Source organism: Haliaeetus leucocephalus, unplaced genomic scaffold (assembly GCF_000737465.1).
Source record: "Haliaeetus leucocephalus isolate CR32 unplaced genomic scaffold, Haliaeetus_leucocephalus-4.0 Scaffold273, whole genome shotgun sequence".
Classification (NCBI taxonomy): Eukaryota; Metazoa; Chordata; class Aves; order Accipitriformes; family Accipitridae; genus Haliaeetus; species Haliaeetus leucocephalus.
Window position 1 is genome coordinate 2,771,710 of NW_010972709.1, and position 17,084 is coordinate 2,788,793.

At 36.7% G+C, this 17,084-nt stretch overlaps 1 protein-coding gene across 2 annotated transcripts in view; it reads right to left on the reverse strand.

Annotated features, from left to right (window-relative positions):
- ARFGAP1 (ADP-ribosylation factor GTPase activating protein 1) overlaps positions 1 to 16,864 on the reverse strand; it is a 17,853-nt gene extending 989 nt beyond the window's left edge. Inside the window, exons 1-12 of one of the 2 annotated variants that reach the window (XM_010569522.1) lie at positions 16,827 to 16,864; positions 16,574 to 16,637; positions 15,537 to 15,646; positions 13,872 to 14,043; positions 12,567 to 12,667; positions 11,710 to 11,796; positions 10,951 to 11,047; positions 8,185 to 8,241; positions 7,136 to 7,168; positions 3,829 to 3,885; positions 1,763 to 1,822; positions 468 to 544 (exon numbers count right to left, since the gene is read on the reverse strand). In XM_010569522.1, the coding sequence (XP_010567824.1) occupies positions 468 to 544; positions 1,763 to 1,822; positions 3,829 to 3,885; positions 7,136 to 7,168; positions 8,185 to 8,241; positions 10,951 to 11,047; positions 11,710 to 11,796; positions 12,567 to 12,667; positions 13,872 to 14,043; positions 15,537 to 15,646; positions 16,574 to 16,637; positions 16,827 to 16,834 (923 nt within the window). In that variant the 5' untranslated portion in view covers positions 16,835 to 16,864. Of the gene's footprint in view, positions 1 to 467; positions 545 to 1,762; positions 1,823 to 3,828; positions 3,886 to 7,135; positions 7,169 to 8,184; positions 8,242 to 10,950; positions 11,048 to 11,709; positions 11,800 to 12,566; positions 12,668 to 13,871; positions 14,044 to 15,536; positions 15,647 to 16,573; positions 16,638 to 16,826 lie in introns of both variants that reach the window. The other variant, XM_010569521.1, reaches the window with a different exon arrangement.
- Positions 16,865 to 17,084: the final 220 nt, after the last annotated feature.

Below are 17,084 nucleotides of genomic sequence, written 5' to 3' on the forward strand. Positions count from 1 at the left end.
GGGGGGGAGAAGAAAGGAAGGTAGAAATAAATTAGTTATGACAAACGTAACAATAAATGACCACAAACAAGGAAAATTATAATGCTACTGGCCCTTGCTTAAACGAAAAACTGAGGATGAAGGCAGAAGAACTAAATATATTGCTCTGAATGGCATAAGCTTATATTCTAATGAACAGATTTTTGTTAACAGCCTGAAGTACTAATAGGCCTGGGGTGGGGGGTGGATATGCATTTGGAAAAAATTTAAAATCAAGGTGCCATGCACTATTTTGTTCAGTTTAACTACTGTCATAAACAAACAGTTAGATTGAATTCCTTCCATATTACATACAGGAGGATTACTAGCAAAGACAGAATAATTTCTTCATATTTAAAAATTACCTGCTACTACTACACTGCAGAGGACATACAGGAGATAAAATTTTGTGTTTAGAGAGACACAGAAAATAATAACAAAAAAAATACCTTTCAGAATTATCATCTGGTTTGCCAGAAAAAAAAGTGGTGACGTCTCGCCATCCCTTACTTCCAACTCCCTGAACCTAGAGAAAAAAAAAAAGACACTCCATTCATCCGGACTGAACCAACACTTCTTCCAAGTCCAACAGCAAGAGCCACAACACATTACTCCACTTGTTCAGATAAAGAGAACACATTTCATCAGAAAAATTTCTCTCATAACTTACTAATATTTTTGACGGGCAGTTACATGGTTGATGTAAAGAACATACATTCAAACATTTGACAGCATTGTGCTGCTGGAAGACATGAAAAGTAGGCTGAGTTCAGCTTTTTCAGCCATCATTGTCAATAACCGCTTTTGAATTCTCCCCTAGACTTCCTTGACAAAAATGCTGGAATTACTCCTTGCATAAAATTAAACTTAATGAGAGCACTGATGTTTTGATGTTATGATTCATGAAACTAGTATTTACATTTCTACTGTTCTACAAAACTACTTCCACCCTGTTTCAGTAGTATTCTTTCACTGCCCATGGAAAACAGGCCAAAAGATGAGCTCTAGAACAAACATTACTGCTAGGAGAATCCTTTGGGAGTTATTACATTGAACTGGCATTGGATTAGAAACACAAATTCTGAAGTGACACCCATGGAAGTTACTACTCTAAGGCACAGATACAGAGGATGAATCCCAGAATTCAGACTTAAAGTTGCTAGGCTCCAAACAGAACAGGTAACATCACTTATTTTATTCAAATATTCCCAAGATTTAAGGCACTAAGATGGTACATGATAGAGCTTCCAGAGCTGACTTTCACAGTGCTGGAAAGACAGACCCTCCTAGATAACACCATACAAGTTATCAAAATAGGTACTAGATTGTGCAGGACTTCTGTACTTAGCAGTTGTAGGCAAAACTTACCACATTACCAAGCCATGATAGCAAAAGATGACAAAGAAAAAAGGTACAAAACATTAGTAAGTTTAACCGTACAAATGTAATGCAAGCTGTCTCCATATTCTCTAGCAGATATTTTCTTTTTGGGACACTGGCTGTCTTGCAACTCTACATCATGCCCTCGGTGAAACTATTGGAGGACTATCATCATACCTGTAGAGCTTTTTAACACCCCAACAGAAGCACTGCATACTGAAAATTGCACTTTCAAAATTTCTGTATTCAACACAAGCAGAGACTAAAGCTGCATTGTGATTCTGTTTCACTACAAACTCTTCATAAGAATATGGAGACTGGCTTACTGTTTGGCCTCCTCAAAGGCAGGCAGGCCACTTCATACCTTACTGGCCAACTGTGATACCCCCATGGTGACCTCCTCAAATATTTTCCCCTCTTTCACCTATGTGAATCAAAGTATTGGTAATTAGTCATAAAACAACGTATTATTGAAATTTTAAGACAAGTTTGCTTGTGCTTAACAGATAAAAACAAAAAGTGTAAAAAAAAAACCAAACAAAAAACCACAAAACTGAAAGTTAATCAAAATATACTTAAGTCAAAGCTAACAAAGTTAAGAAAATGACATATAAAGTCCAGTGATCTCTAATGGAGTGAACCTCAGTCCTTCAAAGTTTGTGGGAATTTTCTACTGATATACATACAGTTAGAGGAAGGTATCATTACACTAATGCTGAGCATAAAAACACCAATACAAAAATCCACAAATGTGACATTTTATAAATACATTTTACTACAACATTTGATCTGGAGACATTAGAAACCTATCCGATCCATTTTATTCTCTTTTATACATGCTTATCTAAATATTAAAAAGGCTTTGAACTTTGGTCAACCAGAATACAATTAGTGCCTTTCACCAATTAATAAATGGCAGCTGCTCCAAAGCAAGTGACTTTATATAACCATATACGTGCTAGGCAGTGATCACTGAACACTTAATTCAGAAAGTAACACTTATTTAGTAACATTTATTTAGACCTAACAGCACAACATCCCAAGGGAAATAGACCTTTTTATTATAGAATGCAACATTCCTCATTAAATTGTCCTACAAAATAAAAATCAGCTCAAGGAAATGCACCCTAAAAATAACCCTGAAAATAATGCATCTAAGCACTCTGAAATAAGTTGTGGATGATTCTAGGGAATAGGAAACCAATTAGAGTCTTCTTGTGTGATTTGAAATGCTATGTAAAGAATGTTGAATTAATAAAGGTAATGCAAGACAAATTAATTTGTAATGTGATTAAACAATTCTTTTCAATTTGAAAATTAATCCATATCCCAAAGTGGTGGTACTGCTTCTCTTGCAAGAGCAAAATTAGTCTGCTTTATCAAAACCAATATATTTTGGGAAAGATACGTAGGTAAGTAGAGCACCACATCTCAGAAAAGACTTCATCAAAATTTTGGAGCTGATCCAAAATTCTAGAAGCACAGAATAAATGCACGCCAAATGGGAAAGATGTAAAAGTACATTTTTTTAAACATATGAAACAGGAAGGCAACATTTGACACTAGGGAGAATCTTTGACTAAAATTTCTAGTATCAGTGATCACTAGTCACTTATGAGGACTGCCTTGCTTTTTTATATGCCCACTAGTGACTATCTGTATTTACTCAGGTCAGCACATGTGCTTTCTTCCAACTGCTGTTGGAAGTGCCATTAGCCACATGGTCACTAAAAATTGTAAAGGGAAGGTGCAATTCTGCTTCAAACTAGTTTCCTAGAAACGACATAGTAACTAGAACTGCTAATCAAAATTTTACTTTAGACCACACTTTGCGTATTAATTTTAACTGACTACTAGAATATTCTGAACGAATACCAAATAAAGGCTGCAAGAACATGTTGCTTCTATTGATAAACTGACCCCATTCATCTTAAACATAGACTTTGCCCCAAATTCTACTGCCCCTAATGAGGCAGCAGATGAACTACAGTTGCTTGAAGATGCTTAGCTGAAATAAAACAGTACTGGCAGGCAGATGGATAAAATACTACGAACTTAACACTCAAAGATACTACTAATAGTTTTGGGGTTTTTTTTATAACTGATTTTTATATCCATTTAGGGTGCATTTTCATCTTGTACCATCTTCCATTATTGAAAGCATGAAATGTACAAAACAGTGTCTAATGGGGAAGAATACAGACTCTTGCGGACATGGGAAAGATTGCTGGATGGAAATTACCCTCATTAACCCTTCTTTGGTAATATGCTAGCTTTGAATTATTTCATGTTTCCCCTTTGCTACTGTGCTAGTATATGAAAAAACAGAAGGACGCCCTGACAAACTGGGCAGTTGTGGTAGGAGGAAACAATCACTCCCTAAGTAAGCATAACCATGTTCTGCAAGTAATTTACTAGTTCCAAAGTTACCTTTTCCTGTGCAGGTTTGAGAACATTTTCATTTAATGTCTGACCTAACTCTGATGCCTATTTAAAAGCAAAACAAAAACAAAGTCAGTTATATTTTCCTTTTTAAAAACAAAAAACACAGCCAACATCTCCTGCAGGCTAATTTCTCAGCAGTATCTCCAAAAACACGTGAAGCCTTAAGCTTTCATTCATACCAGCAGAATGAGCTGAAAAGGACACGCAGTACAGCGCTGCAGAAAACATTAAAAGAAAATAAATTAAAAACAGATGCACATGGCAATAGGTTGTTAGAGATGCCCAGAGTCCAAGCAAAGTCTGATCTTGCACTGGAAGCAGAAGCAATGGTTCAACCAGCAATAGCCTAGAAGATGGGCCCCTTCCTTGCTAATGCCTGCAGCTGAGTATTTGGAAGAACTGACCTCATCCGCCCTTATTTTTCCTTACTAATGGAATTACTTGCAGAGTTAGATCTTTTGGGCCAATTTTTCACCAATTCTTCTGTCCTGTAGTGCTGCAATTGCCATCTATTAATAACAGCCCAATTGTTCCCTAGCAATACACAAGAGGCAAAGCTGAGATGGAAGATTTTTGTAATCTTTTTTACAGCTCCAGGTTTACAGGGAGAGAAAACAATGAACTTCAGAAATCTACTGCAATCCAGAACAAGTACAAGGACATTGTACTTCAGAGGCATCTTACAAAAATGTAAGCCCACAGTATAAGTCACAAAATTACTCTCATAAGATGATATTGACACAGACAGCAGGGTTTGCAAATGGTTCATTTGAAACCATTTGTTTCCCTACTACCATAATAAGCCTTTGACTGATTTAAACTTTTCTTCAGAATTGCTGTATTATACTGATTCTTCTGAATTAGCCCAATTAATCCAAAAGGGCCAATTTGCTTGCGAGGCAAACATTAATCCTAAACATTAGCAGAGCCTAATGAAGTTTCATTTCCTAAGGGTTTATACCTTATCACCAACATTTGTGAGGGTGTGAGCTTTCATTCATATTCTTCCTGGGGATGAAGCACCTTGAGCATCTTCCCTCTACAGATTCCCAGGTGTCTAAAAAGCTTTTCCCTTAGCCACAGCACTACTAGGATCTCCACTCTCTCTACCCATAATACTTCTACTCCTTACCAGTTCAAAAGTTATTTGAGAAGACAAAGGCAAAAGGTAACCCCATTTCCACCTAGTAAGAAACGTGAATGCAAGTCACATAAGGCTTGTTTCCAGTGGAAGTGAGGCTAAGAAGTGCTTAAGAAAAACAAGAAAGGGGATTTTTAATTTTTTTAAAAAATCCTTCAGAGTCTATTAAACCTGGCAAACTGTTTATGTTCTATAATAAAGAGTGTAATACACTAAGACTAACAGTTCAGGTATACTAAGTGAAGTCATTGCTAGAATCAGGAATAATTCTCATATTATCCCATTTATTTGACCACATAATTTTGTAAATATGGAAAGATTTGGGTACAATTGTGTTTCCATCTGAATTCGCTTCTTCATCTTTACTATTGTTGAATTTAGGATAGCATCCTAACCACCATTATAAACACTACATAATGGGGCATTTATTAAAGAGTCTGCCTTCAAACAACACCCCAGGGTAGTTCTTGGTATACTGCATTCCTGGATCAGACATGCAAACAGAAATCCTGAAGTAATCTGTATTTATGAAGAGCATGGACAAAAGTACAGTGTGTTTTCTGAGAGTGCAGAGTTTGGATATCTCTATCCAATTTAACCTATTTTAAATAGGTTTGAAGAAACATTACCGTATGAAACACACAACATTATTCTAAACAGATTTGACTTAAGGCAAAAAAGAAAAGACAGCTCAAGAGCAAATGCACATATTCAGCACGAACAGCGACAAGGAGTCCATGCACAAGAATATATGTGAGGGTGTTACCGGCTCTGGCTGCTGCTTGTAGCCCCAAAACTTTACCCAGACAGCAAAAGAGAAAGAGCAAGGAAGGTAGAAGCAGCTTTTAGCAAAAAATTGGCAGCATTTTTTCAGGCAAGTTAAGTAGCATGAACCTTTTCCAACTTTAACATCTACTGACAAGACAAACAGTGAATACATTTGGTTACTGGACACCAAATACACTTTTAAACAACATATTACATCAAAAAGATGTTAAATCTGTTCTACAGAACAAAAGTTCAGATGTTTCAAGAAAAAAATTTAAGCTTCAGTAACACCACTTAGACTCTAGAGCACCATGTTACTGTGGTCCTTGTCAGTAGATGTGATGAGCTTTTACACTTAATATTATATTTACATTTGGTAATAATACTAAAGAAAGAACAGTTTTCTAAAAGGGAAACTGCCAGAAGGGGTGAAAGAAGACTTGTAGGACACTTAGTTTTTCTTACGTAAGCCAAGCAGCAAATACTTTAAAGCTTCTCAGTATCAGTTTGAGTGCTTTGACAAGACATTTTTGTTGCGAAACATGCACAAATTTGGCTTGCTATTTGGAGTATTAATATCCTACTGCATACATCTGTCTGAACATCAACATCTGCAGTTTCGCATTTGTTTTGAGCAATAGCACCCTACCCATATCAGAAAGCATGCCAGGGTAATGCTATACATAGAAGAAGAGTTATAAGTCAAAGTAAAACTCCCTATACCATATATTAATATATGTAAGCCCTCTCTCACTCAGAACTCTGGCACATTAAGAATCCTATTCTTTTACACATTTTCACATTTGAATTTAAAACTTTTCCATGCAAACAGATCTTGCTGATGTCAGAGCTCTGGGTAATTCACGTCTGACTATCTCTCTTTTAACCCTAGTTTGAAAGAGGAAATGCTTTTGTAATTGCTACTTTTTTAAATACACACAAGCAAGTTAATTTAAGAACAATATTAAGCAGTTCACATTTGTAGTATCTTACTAGGCTTTAGCAATGGAAAGATGGCTTGCATTATATTTTATCACCAAGAAAACTACTTCAAGATGGACCACATTTAAGGTTCACAGAAATAAAATAAGGGTATTTTAAGTTTGCAAGCATGCATGAATTAAAGCATTTAATTCTACTGCCTCTCCAATACACCCAACAGTTATACACAGCAGAGTATCACTGTTTATTTCTTGCTTAATTTGATCACTGCAGTTGATTGCAATTCCCATGGAAATAAAAGCTAGAACCTAAAAATTACAGTGCACTATGAAGGAAAAACACAATGGTCTGTTGATAATCAAGCCTAAATCAATTGGTGCAGGCAAATACGTGACATTTAAAGCCAAATGCAGTCAATAAGACAGCTCAATCTATAACCACCTTTTGACTTGCTTGAGATCCAAATCTGGTAGCCTGTGAAAAGAAGCAAATACATTCAAGTTTACTAGGAATAAAACCTTTGATTTTTAAATACACAGATTTAGAAATGCCGCATGATCCTCTCCAAGATGAACGGACCTTTGCCAGAACTTCACAGCGAACTGAGAATGTCCATATCGCCACCTCTGGCAATCCAGATTGCTCTGAGGAAGCATCAGTCTTTCTCAGCTTACAACAGGGGGAAGAAAGCATCTTCAATATAGGCTAGACCTTGGTGGGCCAACGCGGATTAGTATCAATACTTTTGTGTCTCATAACGTCACCCAAAGTAAGAGAACTGTTATGCTCTTAAACTGTTTAAACTTAAGAGATAACTGTTATGCTCATAAAAGTTCGGAAGAATACTAAGCAAAACTGAAAAAAGTTGTAATGCATTATTTTCACAAAAATATTGAATCGCTTTCCACCATCATCTATGTAAAACGTAGTAAATTTTTATTTCGTCTGGTTTTAGTCTACAGTTAGTTGAATAATTGTCATCTAGGTGCATGAATTTGCGGAACATGCAGAGCATGAAGATCATGCCTCAGTTTTTCCCAAAGTGTCCCTCTGGGCACAACCTCTGCCCAACAAGCTTTCTATTTAAACTGACAAAAATGCTGTAGTTAGAGAGAAGTCAAAAGAAGGAAAAAATATAAAACCATCAGCAGTTTGTAACTTGGCATTAAATTCCTGCTGAAGAACACAATTTGGCCTTACTTGGCATAGACCAAAATTTCTGCTTGATAACAAAAATTTTTGTTGAGTTCTTTCTTGATGCTTATATCCAGTGGACAAATTTACAAAAAAGTCCATTCAGAAACGTGAGAAATAGTTAAGACAGAGATCTGCATTCAATATGGATCTATTTTATATGCCATAGGCAAAGATACACAAAGAGCAGGATTTAGTTTGTCTTGGTAATACTTTTAAACATACATCACTATTAGAACACTAACAGATTCTCTGAGTTTACAAGAATTACACTGAAATACATTTTGGTTACTTACACCCTCTTTAGCAGCTGAGGCAATTTTGCTTGCTCCAGTCGTGAAACTGCTCCATCCCTTTAAAGAAAGTGAGAATGTCATAAGCTATGTGAATAATAGTGAATAACCAAGTGTACAGTATCACACGTTCAATTAAGTCAAAATGTTCGCCAATACAGCTCATCCTGTAGTCATAAGAACTACACACTAGTAAGAGCAAAAATTATAGTCTCTCACTTAACTGTAATATAGCAATGAACTTCCATTATTTATGTCAAAACAGCTGCAATTTGAACAAAGCTTGGTGCTTCAGATGTTATTCTACTAAAAATGGCTACATGAAAAAAACCTCCTCCCCACCCCCTCCCCCCCAAGAAAAGTTAGAGAACAAAAAAAAGACATTAAAACCTTAGTAAACAGAGATTGGCTTGTCAGCAAATGAGCGGGGGGGGGGGGGGGGGGAAACAAACTAAAAAAAAAAAAAAAAAAAAAAAAACCAAAACAATGAGCAGCTAAAATGTATGCCTGGCAAAAGTTGAAGAGCAAACAAGAATCAGTGCTCAAAAATATGAGGCAGCAATTCATAAAATGCCCATTCAGCATTTTTTTGTTTCATAATAAAGCTTCAACCTGCTTCTTTCCTGCAAAATTTATCTTTAAAAACAAAAGAAACAAAGCTTTATTTTGCCTTATTGGTTCTTGGAAGATCTGAAAACCACTGGCCATTTCTTAAAAGACTTTTCTGTAATGAATCAGAAAAGATTTCTTCTAACTACTGATTGTCAGACACTGATTAAGAAACCAGCTAAAAGAAAGTAGAGTGGGACAGTGATTCTAATGATTAATTTTTTTTTTTTTTTTTTTACCAAAATCATTAAAAATCACTTCACAACTCTTCAGATTTCAGTTCTTGTAAGTAACTCATTCATCCAGCATCTGCCCAAACAAGTAAAACAAGTGGGGAAAAACCCCACCATACTTGAATGGATAAAAAACAGAAACAAACTTTAACATGTCTGTGGTTCTCCTTGTATATAATAACGAATGAAGAAACAGATAGAAGTCTTTTTTTTCTTTGCAGATCATCACCCCCTAATTTTAAGCTGTGCTACAGAATCTTGTAAACACAGTGCTACGAATGCAAGGTTAATATCTTTGTCTACCACTGCCTTTTATCAATTTGATTTCCATCAAAGGGTAGATATTCTGTTTAAAGTGTGGATGTTTTGGTAACATGTTACCTTTTGGGTAGATTTCCATACAAAGGCCGTGAATGGCAAAATCTTTTTCTCATTACCCCTTCTACTTAATTTGACTACACCACATATTTGGGTTGAGGAAACATCTTTTAAAAAAAGCAGCAAAAAGTATTTTTTGCCTATCCTTTTGAACTCTCTTCATTAATTACCCTTCTTGTCCCATGCTGAAACACTGAAAGATGATTATGTCACCAATTGCAAAAAAGGCAAAGTGATGTGTCTTGTGGTTTTAGGTTAAGCAGAGTCTCAAGGGACTCAAGACAAAACCTAAACTGCCATTACATCTGTTCCTTACAGATCAAGTTGGATAGCATAGTCGGTGTGAGTTCTCAGAAAATGTGCCCTCTATGCAACAGCAGAAAATAATGTATATACATAAATGTAGGATGTGTAGAAAAAAAACAATCAAACACAGTGGAAGGAAAATACGCAGGATGAATATGCATGCAAATATTCAGTCTCACTATAACTTAAAATTGCACTGTAGTATGTATCTGTGGTCACAAGGGGGCATTTTAATCATAAGTTTCAATAGGAACATGTATTCAAATAACAGTTGACAGTAACTTGGACAACACAGTGTCATGTCTCCTTTGCTGTCTTAGCATATCTGCAATACATTATAGATGTGGTTTCTAACCTGAACTCTCTGGCCTACAATCTATGACATACCTAGAAAATATCATCAGACGTATACTAAGCACCCTGTGGGATCACCTGGAATACTGTTCAAAGGCTCAGGCATTAGCTTTTTTTATTATGTTCTAGTGAAATTATTTAAGGAAAAAAACAAAAAAAAACAAACAATGGAACCTCGTGTAGATACTTAGACTGACGAGGCTCTACAGAAAACTACTGGCCACTAACCCTGGTAGAAAACCTTACTGTATTTCAAAGCAACTCCAAATCCCAAATATTGTTCAGCACTGTTACTTTGCAGCCTATCAAAGCACCAGTATGTCTCTGACTGCCTCCAATTTTATTCCCATTTTCCTTCAACAATGCATCTTTCACTATCTCTACTTTAATCACGACAACTGTTCAACCATATGCTGTTATCTCTTCACACCCTGTCACAAGTATTTCAAATGTTTTCATCACTACTCAGGGCTTCTGGCACCCATGTACACACACATTTCAGTTGTTTTCCACTGAACATACCCAATATGGTTAAGCTATTTAGAGTATTACCAGCCTAACTGCTATTCCCAACAGGTAATTACTTTTTTTTTTCCCCTCCAAGCCCTGCTGTGTAATAATTCTTAATCCATTGCTATATCCTAATTTTCTTATTTCTATAAACTGATACCAGATATAATTCCTAAGTTTTGCTCAAGTTTCTCCCTTCGTTTTGCCTTTTAAAGTCCACCGGTATCTTCTTCACTCTGAGAATACAACCAATATTCTACATCTCTCTGTATCTACCTGCAGCCTTTAGTTTCTCTTCTCCATTTATATTCTCCCATAACAGGATAAAATAGAAGAAAATAGTAATTCAGGTCACAGAAAGCTTCAAGCAATTCCTTACCGAGTACAATGAAGACATAGCATTATTCAGGAAGTCATCCTCTTTTTTCGGAGGGTTTACTGTGTTTCCAAACCCCACGTAGCGATTCTCTTGGCCACTACCATAAGAAGATGAATAAACAGTATCTGTATTAGCATGCCTTCATTAAAACCATTAAACAAAAACTGAAAAGCATGGAAGAATGAGAATTGTTTAACAGACTTCAAAATACACCTGGAAAAAAGTCCTAAAGCACCTAGCACCCAAAATACAAAACCCCTCACTTCATAAAGACATAACACCAACAAGGATCCACTGGGGAGTCCTTGCAAATTAACGTGTCCCCTACGCAAGCTAATGCGGTCTTAATGATTCTCCAGGTTTAACAGATCACTGATATCAGAAGTCTGAGTAAATCCTAATAAAGTGATACATGAAAACAAGAAAAGGAAAGACAGAAGAAAATAGTGTTAGCTTTATAAATACCCCTGTTCAACTCAAATCACTGTAAGATACTATACACACTAAAAGTCCCCAGTTTGGAGCCCACCACAGTAACATTTTGAATTACAATCTCTTTCTTTGGTGCTATACAAACATTTTTGTTACACAAATGCATTAAGAGGCACTTTCCTTCATCTTATTCTTTATCATATGTTATTAAACAAGTGTAACTTAACTAATGAATCAGGACCACAGTTGTGTAGCTGTAGTATAACATCCAACTCTTTGTTATGCTAGAAAGCCAGGCACTTGAAAAGTTAATAAATATTGCATTACCCTTGGTAAGAGCTGACATCATCATTTAACCAGTCTTCAAATGCCTTGTCAGAAGAGGCAGTTGCAGTCTGAGATTGTCCAGCAGAACTACTGAAATGAAAGATTTACGAATCAAACTGCAGGCAGCAAAAACCACTAGCTCAGCAGTGCAGCTTGACATATATCATCATAATACAGGTGCAAAATTGATTATTTCTTTCGTCTATCAAGTAGGGAACTCTAATGCAACCACTAAAAGCCACTGGAGTATTGAATGAATAAAGCAAGAGTAGACCCAGACACAGACAATGCTACTTAAGACTACAGCTAGCACCAGAACTTGCTGAATGATGGTCAGGCATGAAGCACTTGTTCGCTTGATTTACAACTGCTTTTTCAGTTAACTTGATTCTTTAGTGCAAAGAATAACAAACACTACATGCAAAAGCAGAAAAACAAAAGTGCTGCAGTCCAGCTTTGATGCTCCCCTTAGTAACTGGCAACATAAGGAAGCAGCCTGTTTCTTCTTCCCTGGCATTCAGTCACAAACTGGAACGGCACTGCAGTTAAGGTAAGGCAGTGACACACTATGTGTGACTGACACAATGACTAGTCTCAGGTGAATTACAAGTCAAGATAAAAACAGCATGGCTTGTCCTCTGCTCTTGCTGACTTGACTCTGCCATGGTTTAAGGTTCAGGTGAAGGAGGTGGGAATTATTACAGAAATTAAAGCCCTGCTACCTCATTTTCCTTAACTTCAGCAAAAGAAATGCTAGTTCAGACAACACCATCAACAGAATAAAACCAGCAGGCATTCAAACATCAGGTTTTGATCCTGCTGTACCTATATCAGCATTAGATAACAAGAATACATACCGATGAGTGGAAGAGAGAGACATTTTAGGCTGAGGTGGGGTCCAGTTCCTGGCAGGAGAAGTTTCAATGGACCATTCCTTGCCTTCAGCTACTGTAGCTACCTAGAAGAGGCAGGAAAATAATCAACAATGCTAGATCAAAGTTTTCAAACAAGTTATACACTGGTCCTGCAAAGTGAGGACTAGTCATTTTTCCAATTTGCTGCCAGCTACATAGACCAATTAATTTGTGTTTTCACAAGAAACTGATTTTTTTCTGAATCTCAGGCTAGTAATGTTGAACTGAACACTGGTTTTATTTCAGGCAACTGATTTTACGCAACTTCTTCCAAACAGGCAAATTTGGTTTGCAAAGGAAAGACTAGATTAATAAAGAGATGTAAGCACTAATCACGGAATAATGGAGAAGAAAGAGGTGGATTTATTTCTAGCATAGGGTGGCTAAAACACATACACAGAATGTAACTGTTCTCTCTGCCTCCTTCAAACAAAAGGCCTGAACTTCATCTCTTCACTCCATACAGCTCCTCCAATCCAAGTCATAAATTCAGCAAGTTAATATAAAATTTCCAAAGGCCTTGCCACAGAAACTCCATAGTTTCCCATTTCACATACCAAAAGGCCTACAGCACAGAACTTACGAATTCTTTGCTTTCGTCAGGATATTCCACTTTAGCCAACTGCCTCCTATTCCCAGCAACTTACAAAGATGCGGAGAGACAACACATACAACAAACTTCAAAGCTGCATGGATATCCCAATGAGCACAGAACATACCCTCTTACCACTTCCATGGTAGGGTCAGCATAAAAATACAGTATCCTTGTAAATCTCTAAGCTCACAAGTTCAAGCTGTTTGTCATTTCATTTTTAGAAATTCCAAACCTCCACGAAATGATAATGCCATTACAATTACTAATTTATTTGTTCATTCATTTGGCAAATTAATTTACCATTTTGTTACTACATACACAACAGATTTATCAACAACCACTTCAGATAAAACTGAACTGCTGAAGTAGTAAACTGTCTACTGCGGATTGGGACAGCTCCGCTGACTAACTAGTTGCAACAAATTGCAGCAGTGAAAATCTGAGCCACCTCAGCTAAATGCAGAAAAGAAAGCTTCTAAGGAAAATGCTTGCAAGAGTTGGGAAGAAGCACTAAGACTTATGCCTTTCAAGAACCCTTGCAGAGGTTCAAAAGGTTGCTACTTTTCCTTCCCCCCTTCAAAAACAAGTGCTTACAAAGTACTTTGATATTTTCAGATAGTAGGGGATGAGGACACACACACAATTGAACTTACCTGATCTCTAAAAAGAGCTGCAGCTTTGCTGTTGTACTTCTCTTGCATTGACCAGCAGGGATCATAGTCATCTTGAGACTCCAAGAACTCTCGAAATTTGCTATTACCTCCAGCCTTCATTTTCTCCAGCTCAATATCTTTCCATTTGTCCATGGTTACAGAACGTACAAAACTGAAAAGCAGTTTTTAAAAAAAATAAAATAAAAATCACAGATTGTTATAATTTCCTGCTATATCAGCAGGGACAAAAAAACCCCACAGCTTATCACAACCTATCTCAACAGTTGGGAGTATAAACATGTTAAAGAACAGTCTCCAAGTATTGAAAGATAGATCATCATAAGAAGGTGGTCAAATCCGCACTGAAATAAGCTAAAATCATGCCATTTATTGGCACTTAAAAGACAGTCAACAGAAGACAAGTGATGGAAAAAGCAACTTTCTTCAAGTCCAGAAATTAACCTAACCAACTACATAAAACAAACTTTTCCCATACTTCTTTAGTCTGCAATTTTCTTTTCCTGTCTATTTGCATAGTTACACTTAAATGACCTGCGAGGACAGCTCCTGTCATATTCCATGCTTCTGCTCATAATGACCATCAGTTACTGACAGCTCAACGGTTTAAAACAGCCTAGCCTATAACGTGACCTCATCCCAGGGCATTTATGACTGCAGTTGGCATCTCAACTCTGCTTCGAGCCATAAATTCTTGCTACTGCTCATTAAACTATATTATAAAAAAATCCAAACAAACCAAACCCCACAAAACAAAAACACAGAAAACCCAAACAGTGCCCTGTTGTTAAATACAAGGTCATGGGGGGGGGAGTGAGACATCACCCTCAAGAAGGCTCTTTAAAACTTGTATCTTGACCAATTTCTTTCTTTTTGTCCCTAAAGAAATACCCTTCATCACATCCTTATCTCAGTAATTTCATTTTTTCTTTCATGTAACATATGAAATAGTTCCAAACTCTCATTCCCTATGCAATTTTTACTCACTAATGAGCTTCAAATCACACCTTGAAAAGCAAAGCACATACTTCTGAATGGCCTCCTTGCTTTGGTGATTTCCCTTCTAGACTTTCTCTCCCTTTCTCATTTGAGTTAACTATAGCATGCTCTGCCCCTGTTATATATACAAACACTGTGAGTCTCCAGAACACATAACAGTTCTTATTCCATAGATTCCCGTCTCAGTCAAGTATGCTTCTTGGAAAAAACAAAAACTATCATTACAAAAAAAAATAATCTCCTGAACAGAACTGTTTTATACATTTGCATACACTACAGAAACATTCTGTAAGCATACTGTGACTTTTTTTTGCTCAACTCTCAAGCTGCTCTAGCACTACTTCAGTTTTAATTGATAAAGATTATACAAGATTAGAAGAATAGAGTACAAGGACTAGCACGGTATCACCAAACACCACTGCAAAACCTCAAGGTGTAGCTAGAGACATTGCTTTCTAGAACTCAGCATAACATAGCTGCACTGGTGCAGCACACACTCCAACTAATTACAGACAAGGCACAGACAGTAAAGCTCACTTTAGAGAAGAGCATGCAGCAAAACTGCCAGTGAAATGTTACATTCTGTTCACAGCCATAATGCACCCTGAGGTAACCCAACTCAGTCCATCGTCTGCTTGAAAGGCTGACCTGAGGTGAACTCCCAAGCCTCGGTGTTTTCCTGAGCACTCAAGACAGATCCAAATTCCATAGGTCACACTCACCCACTGGGGGTTAAATGCACCACATTCAAAACAGACCTGCGAGAGAAAAACAATTATCTGTAACACTCAGCCATCACTTGTCCACATGAAGTATTCACAGTACAGCTCAAAAAGTCAAATCATGAGAACATTACAGGCACAAAATAATTTCAGAAGGGAGAGTTCTTAGTGTTTGGCAACACCTTCCCTGACAGCATAAGCTTCCTTCAAATATTTATTTATGCTGTGTGGAAAGAAATACTCATTAACTTGCCTGACTTGGATTATAAAAATTACTGTACCAACTACCAAAAACCAGCGAGGAAATACAGATGAGCAAATTGAAACTAACGAGCAAAGAATTCAACTTGATTTCATTTCCATATTGTCTTGAAGGAGGAGAGAGTAACCAAACTGAATTCTTGAGGTTTCCTTGGCAAAATAAAGATGCAACATATAAAGTTCGGAACATTTATTCAGTCATACTACAGTTTGGCAGTAAATGATAGATCTAAACAGAGGTTTTTCTTAAAAATAGCTTTATTGCTCATACAGTGCAACAACTTAAGTTCTTATGATCGGAATCACCATTCAAGGTTTAATGGGTTGATATAAATAAAACTGAAGCTGTCCATGGGCCATCACATTTAAGGTAGCATATAATCAAGCTACTTGAAATAGACCATTTTAATTAAGCTGTACCCAAGACATCACTTATTCAAGAGACTCCAGGGGTTACAGCATTACTAGAACTTCTGAAAGACTTGTGCCAAATATGCAGCAATGTATTATAATACATATATGAATAAAAGTTACTGGAACTAACACAAATACGAGATATCCAAATTTATATGTTACCATTAGTTAGCCATACTAGTGCTATAAAGACGATAGCTGTAGTAGACCACAACATACATCTGGAGTAGGTAAAAAGAGACTTCAATTCTACAAAACTAATCTAAAGAAGATTATAATTTTTCTCACATTGTTCTCATCTTGTGCTCTGACTTCCTTGAGAACTTTCCTTGTTCTTGGACTTGCCATGATTCTACAAAAGGAGAAAAAGAAAAACAAAAAACTAAGTCACATTCAAGGATTTGATATTGGTAAGATGTTCAGTACCTTACAAGCACATCTCTATGAAAAAGAGCTTGCAGTCTAAACCACTGAATCACAACCAATCGCAGGGGAAACAACAAACAAACAAAACAAAACACCGTAAACCCCACAACCTTACTTTTCCATTTACTTTGCACGTTTTGAGGGATTTAGTCATCTTCATTCGTTCATTGGAAAGGTGTAATTCAGCCATAGCTGAAAAGGCGGAGAGGGGTGATAAACATGGGAACTCTTCTATGGCATATGTTGTATCAAAACAGACTCTTACTTGATGCTGCTCCCAGACCCATCCACTACCCTTTCTGAAAGCACTTAATAATCATGCACAATTACACAGGCTCACTTGCATACAACTAAATAGACCTAAGCAAAAAAT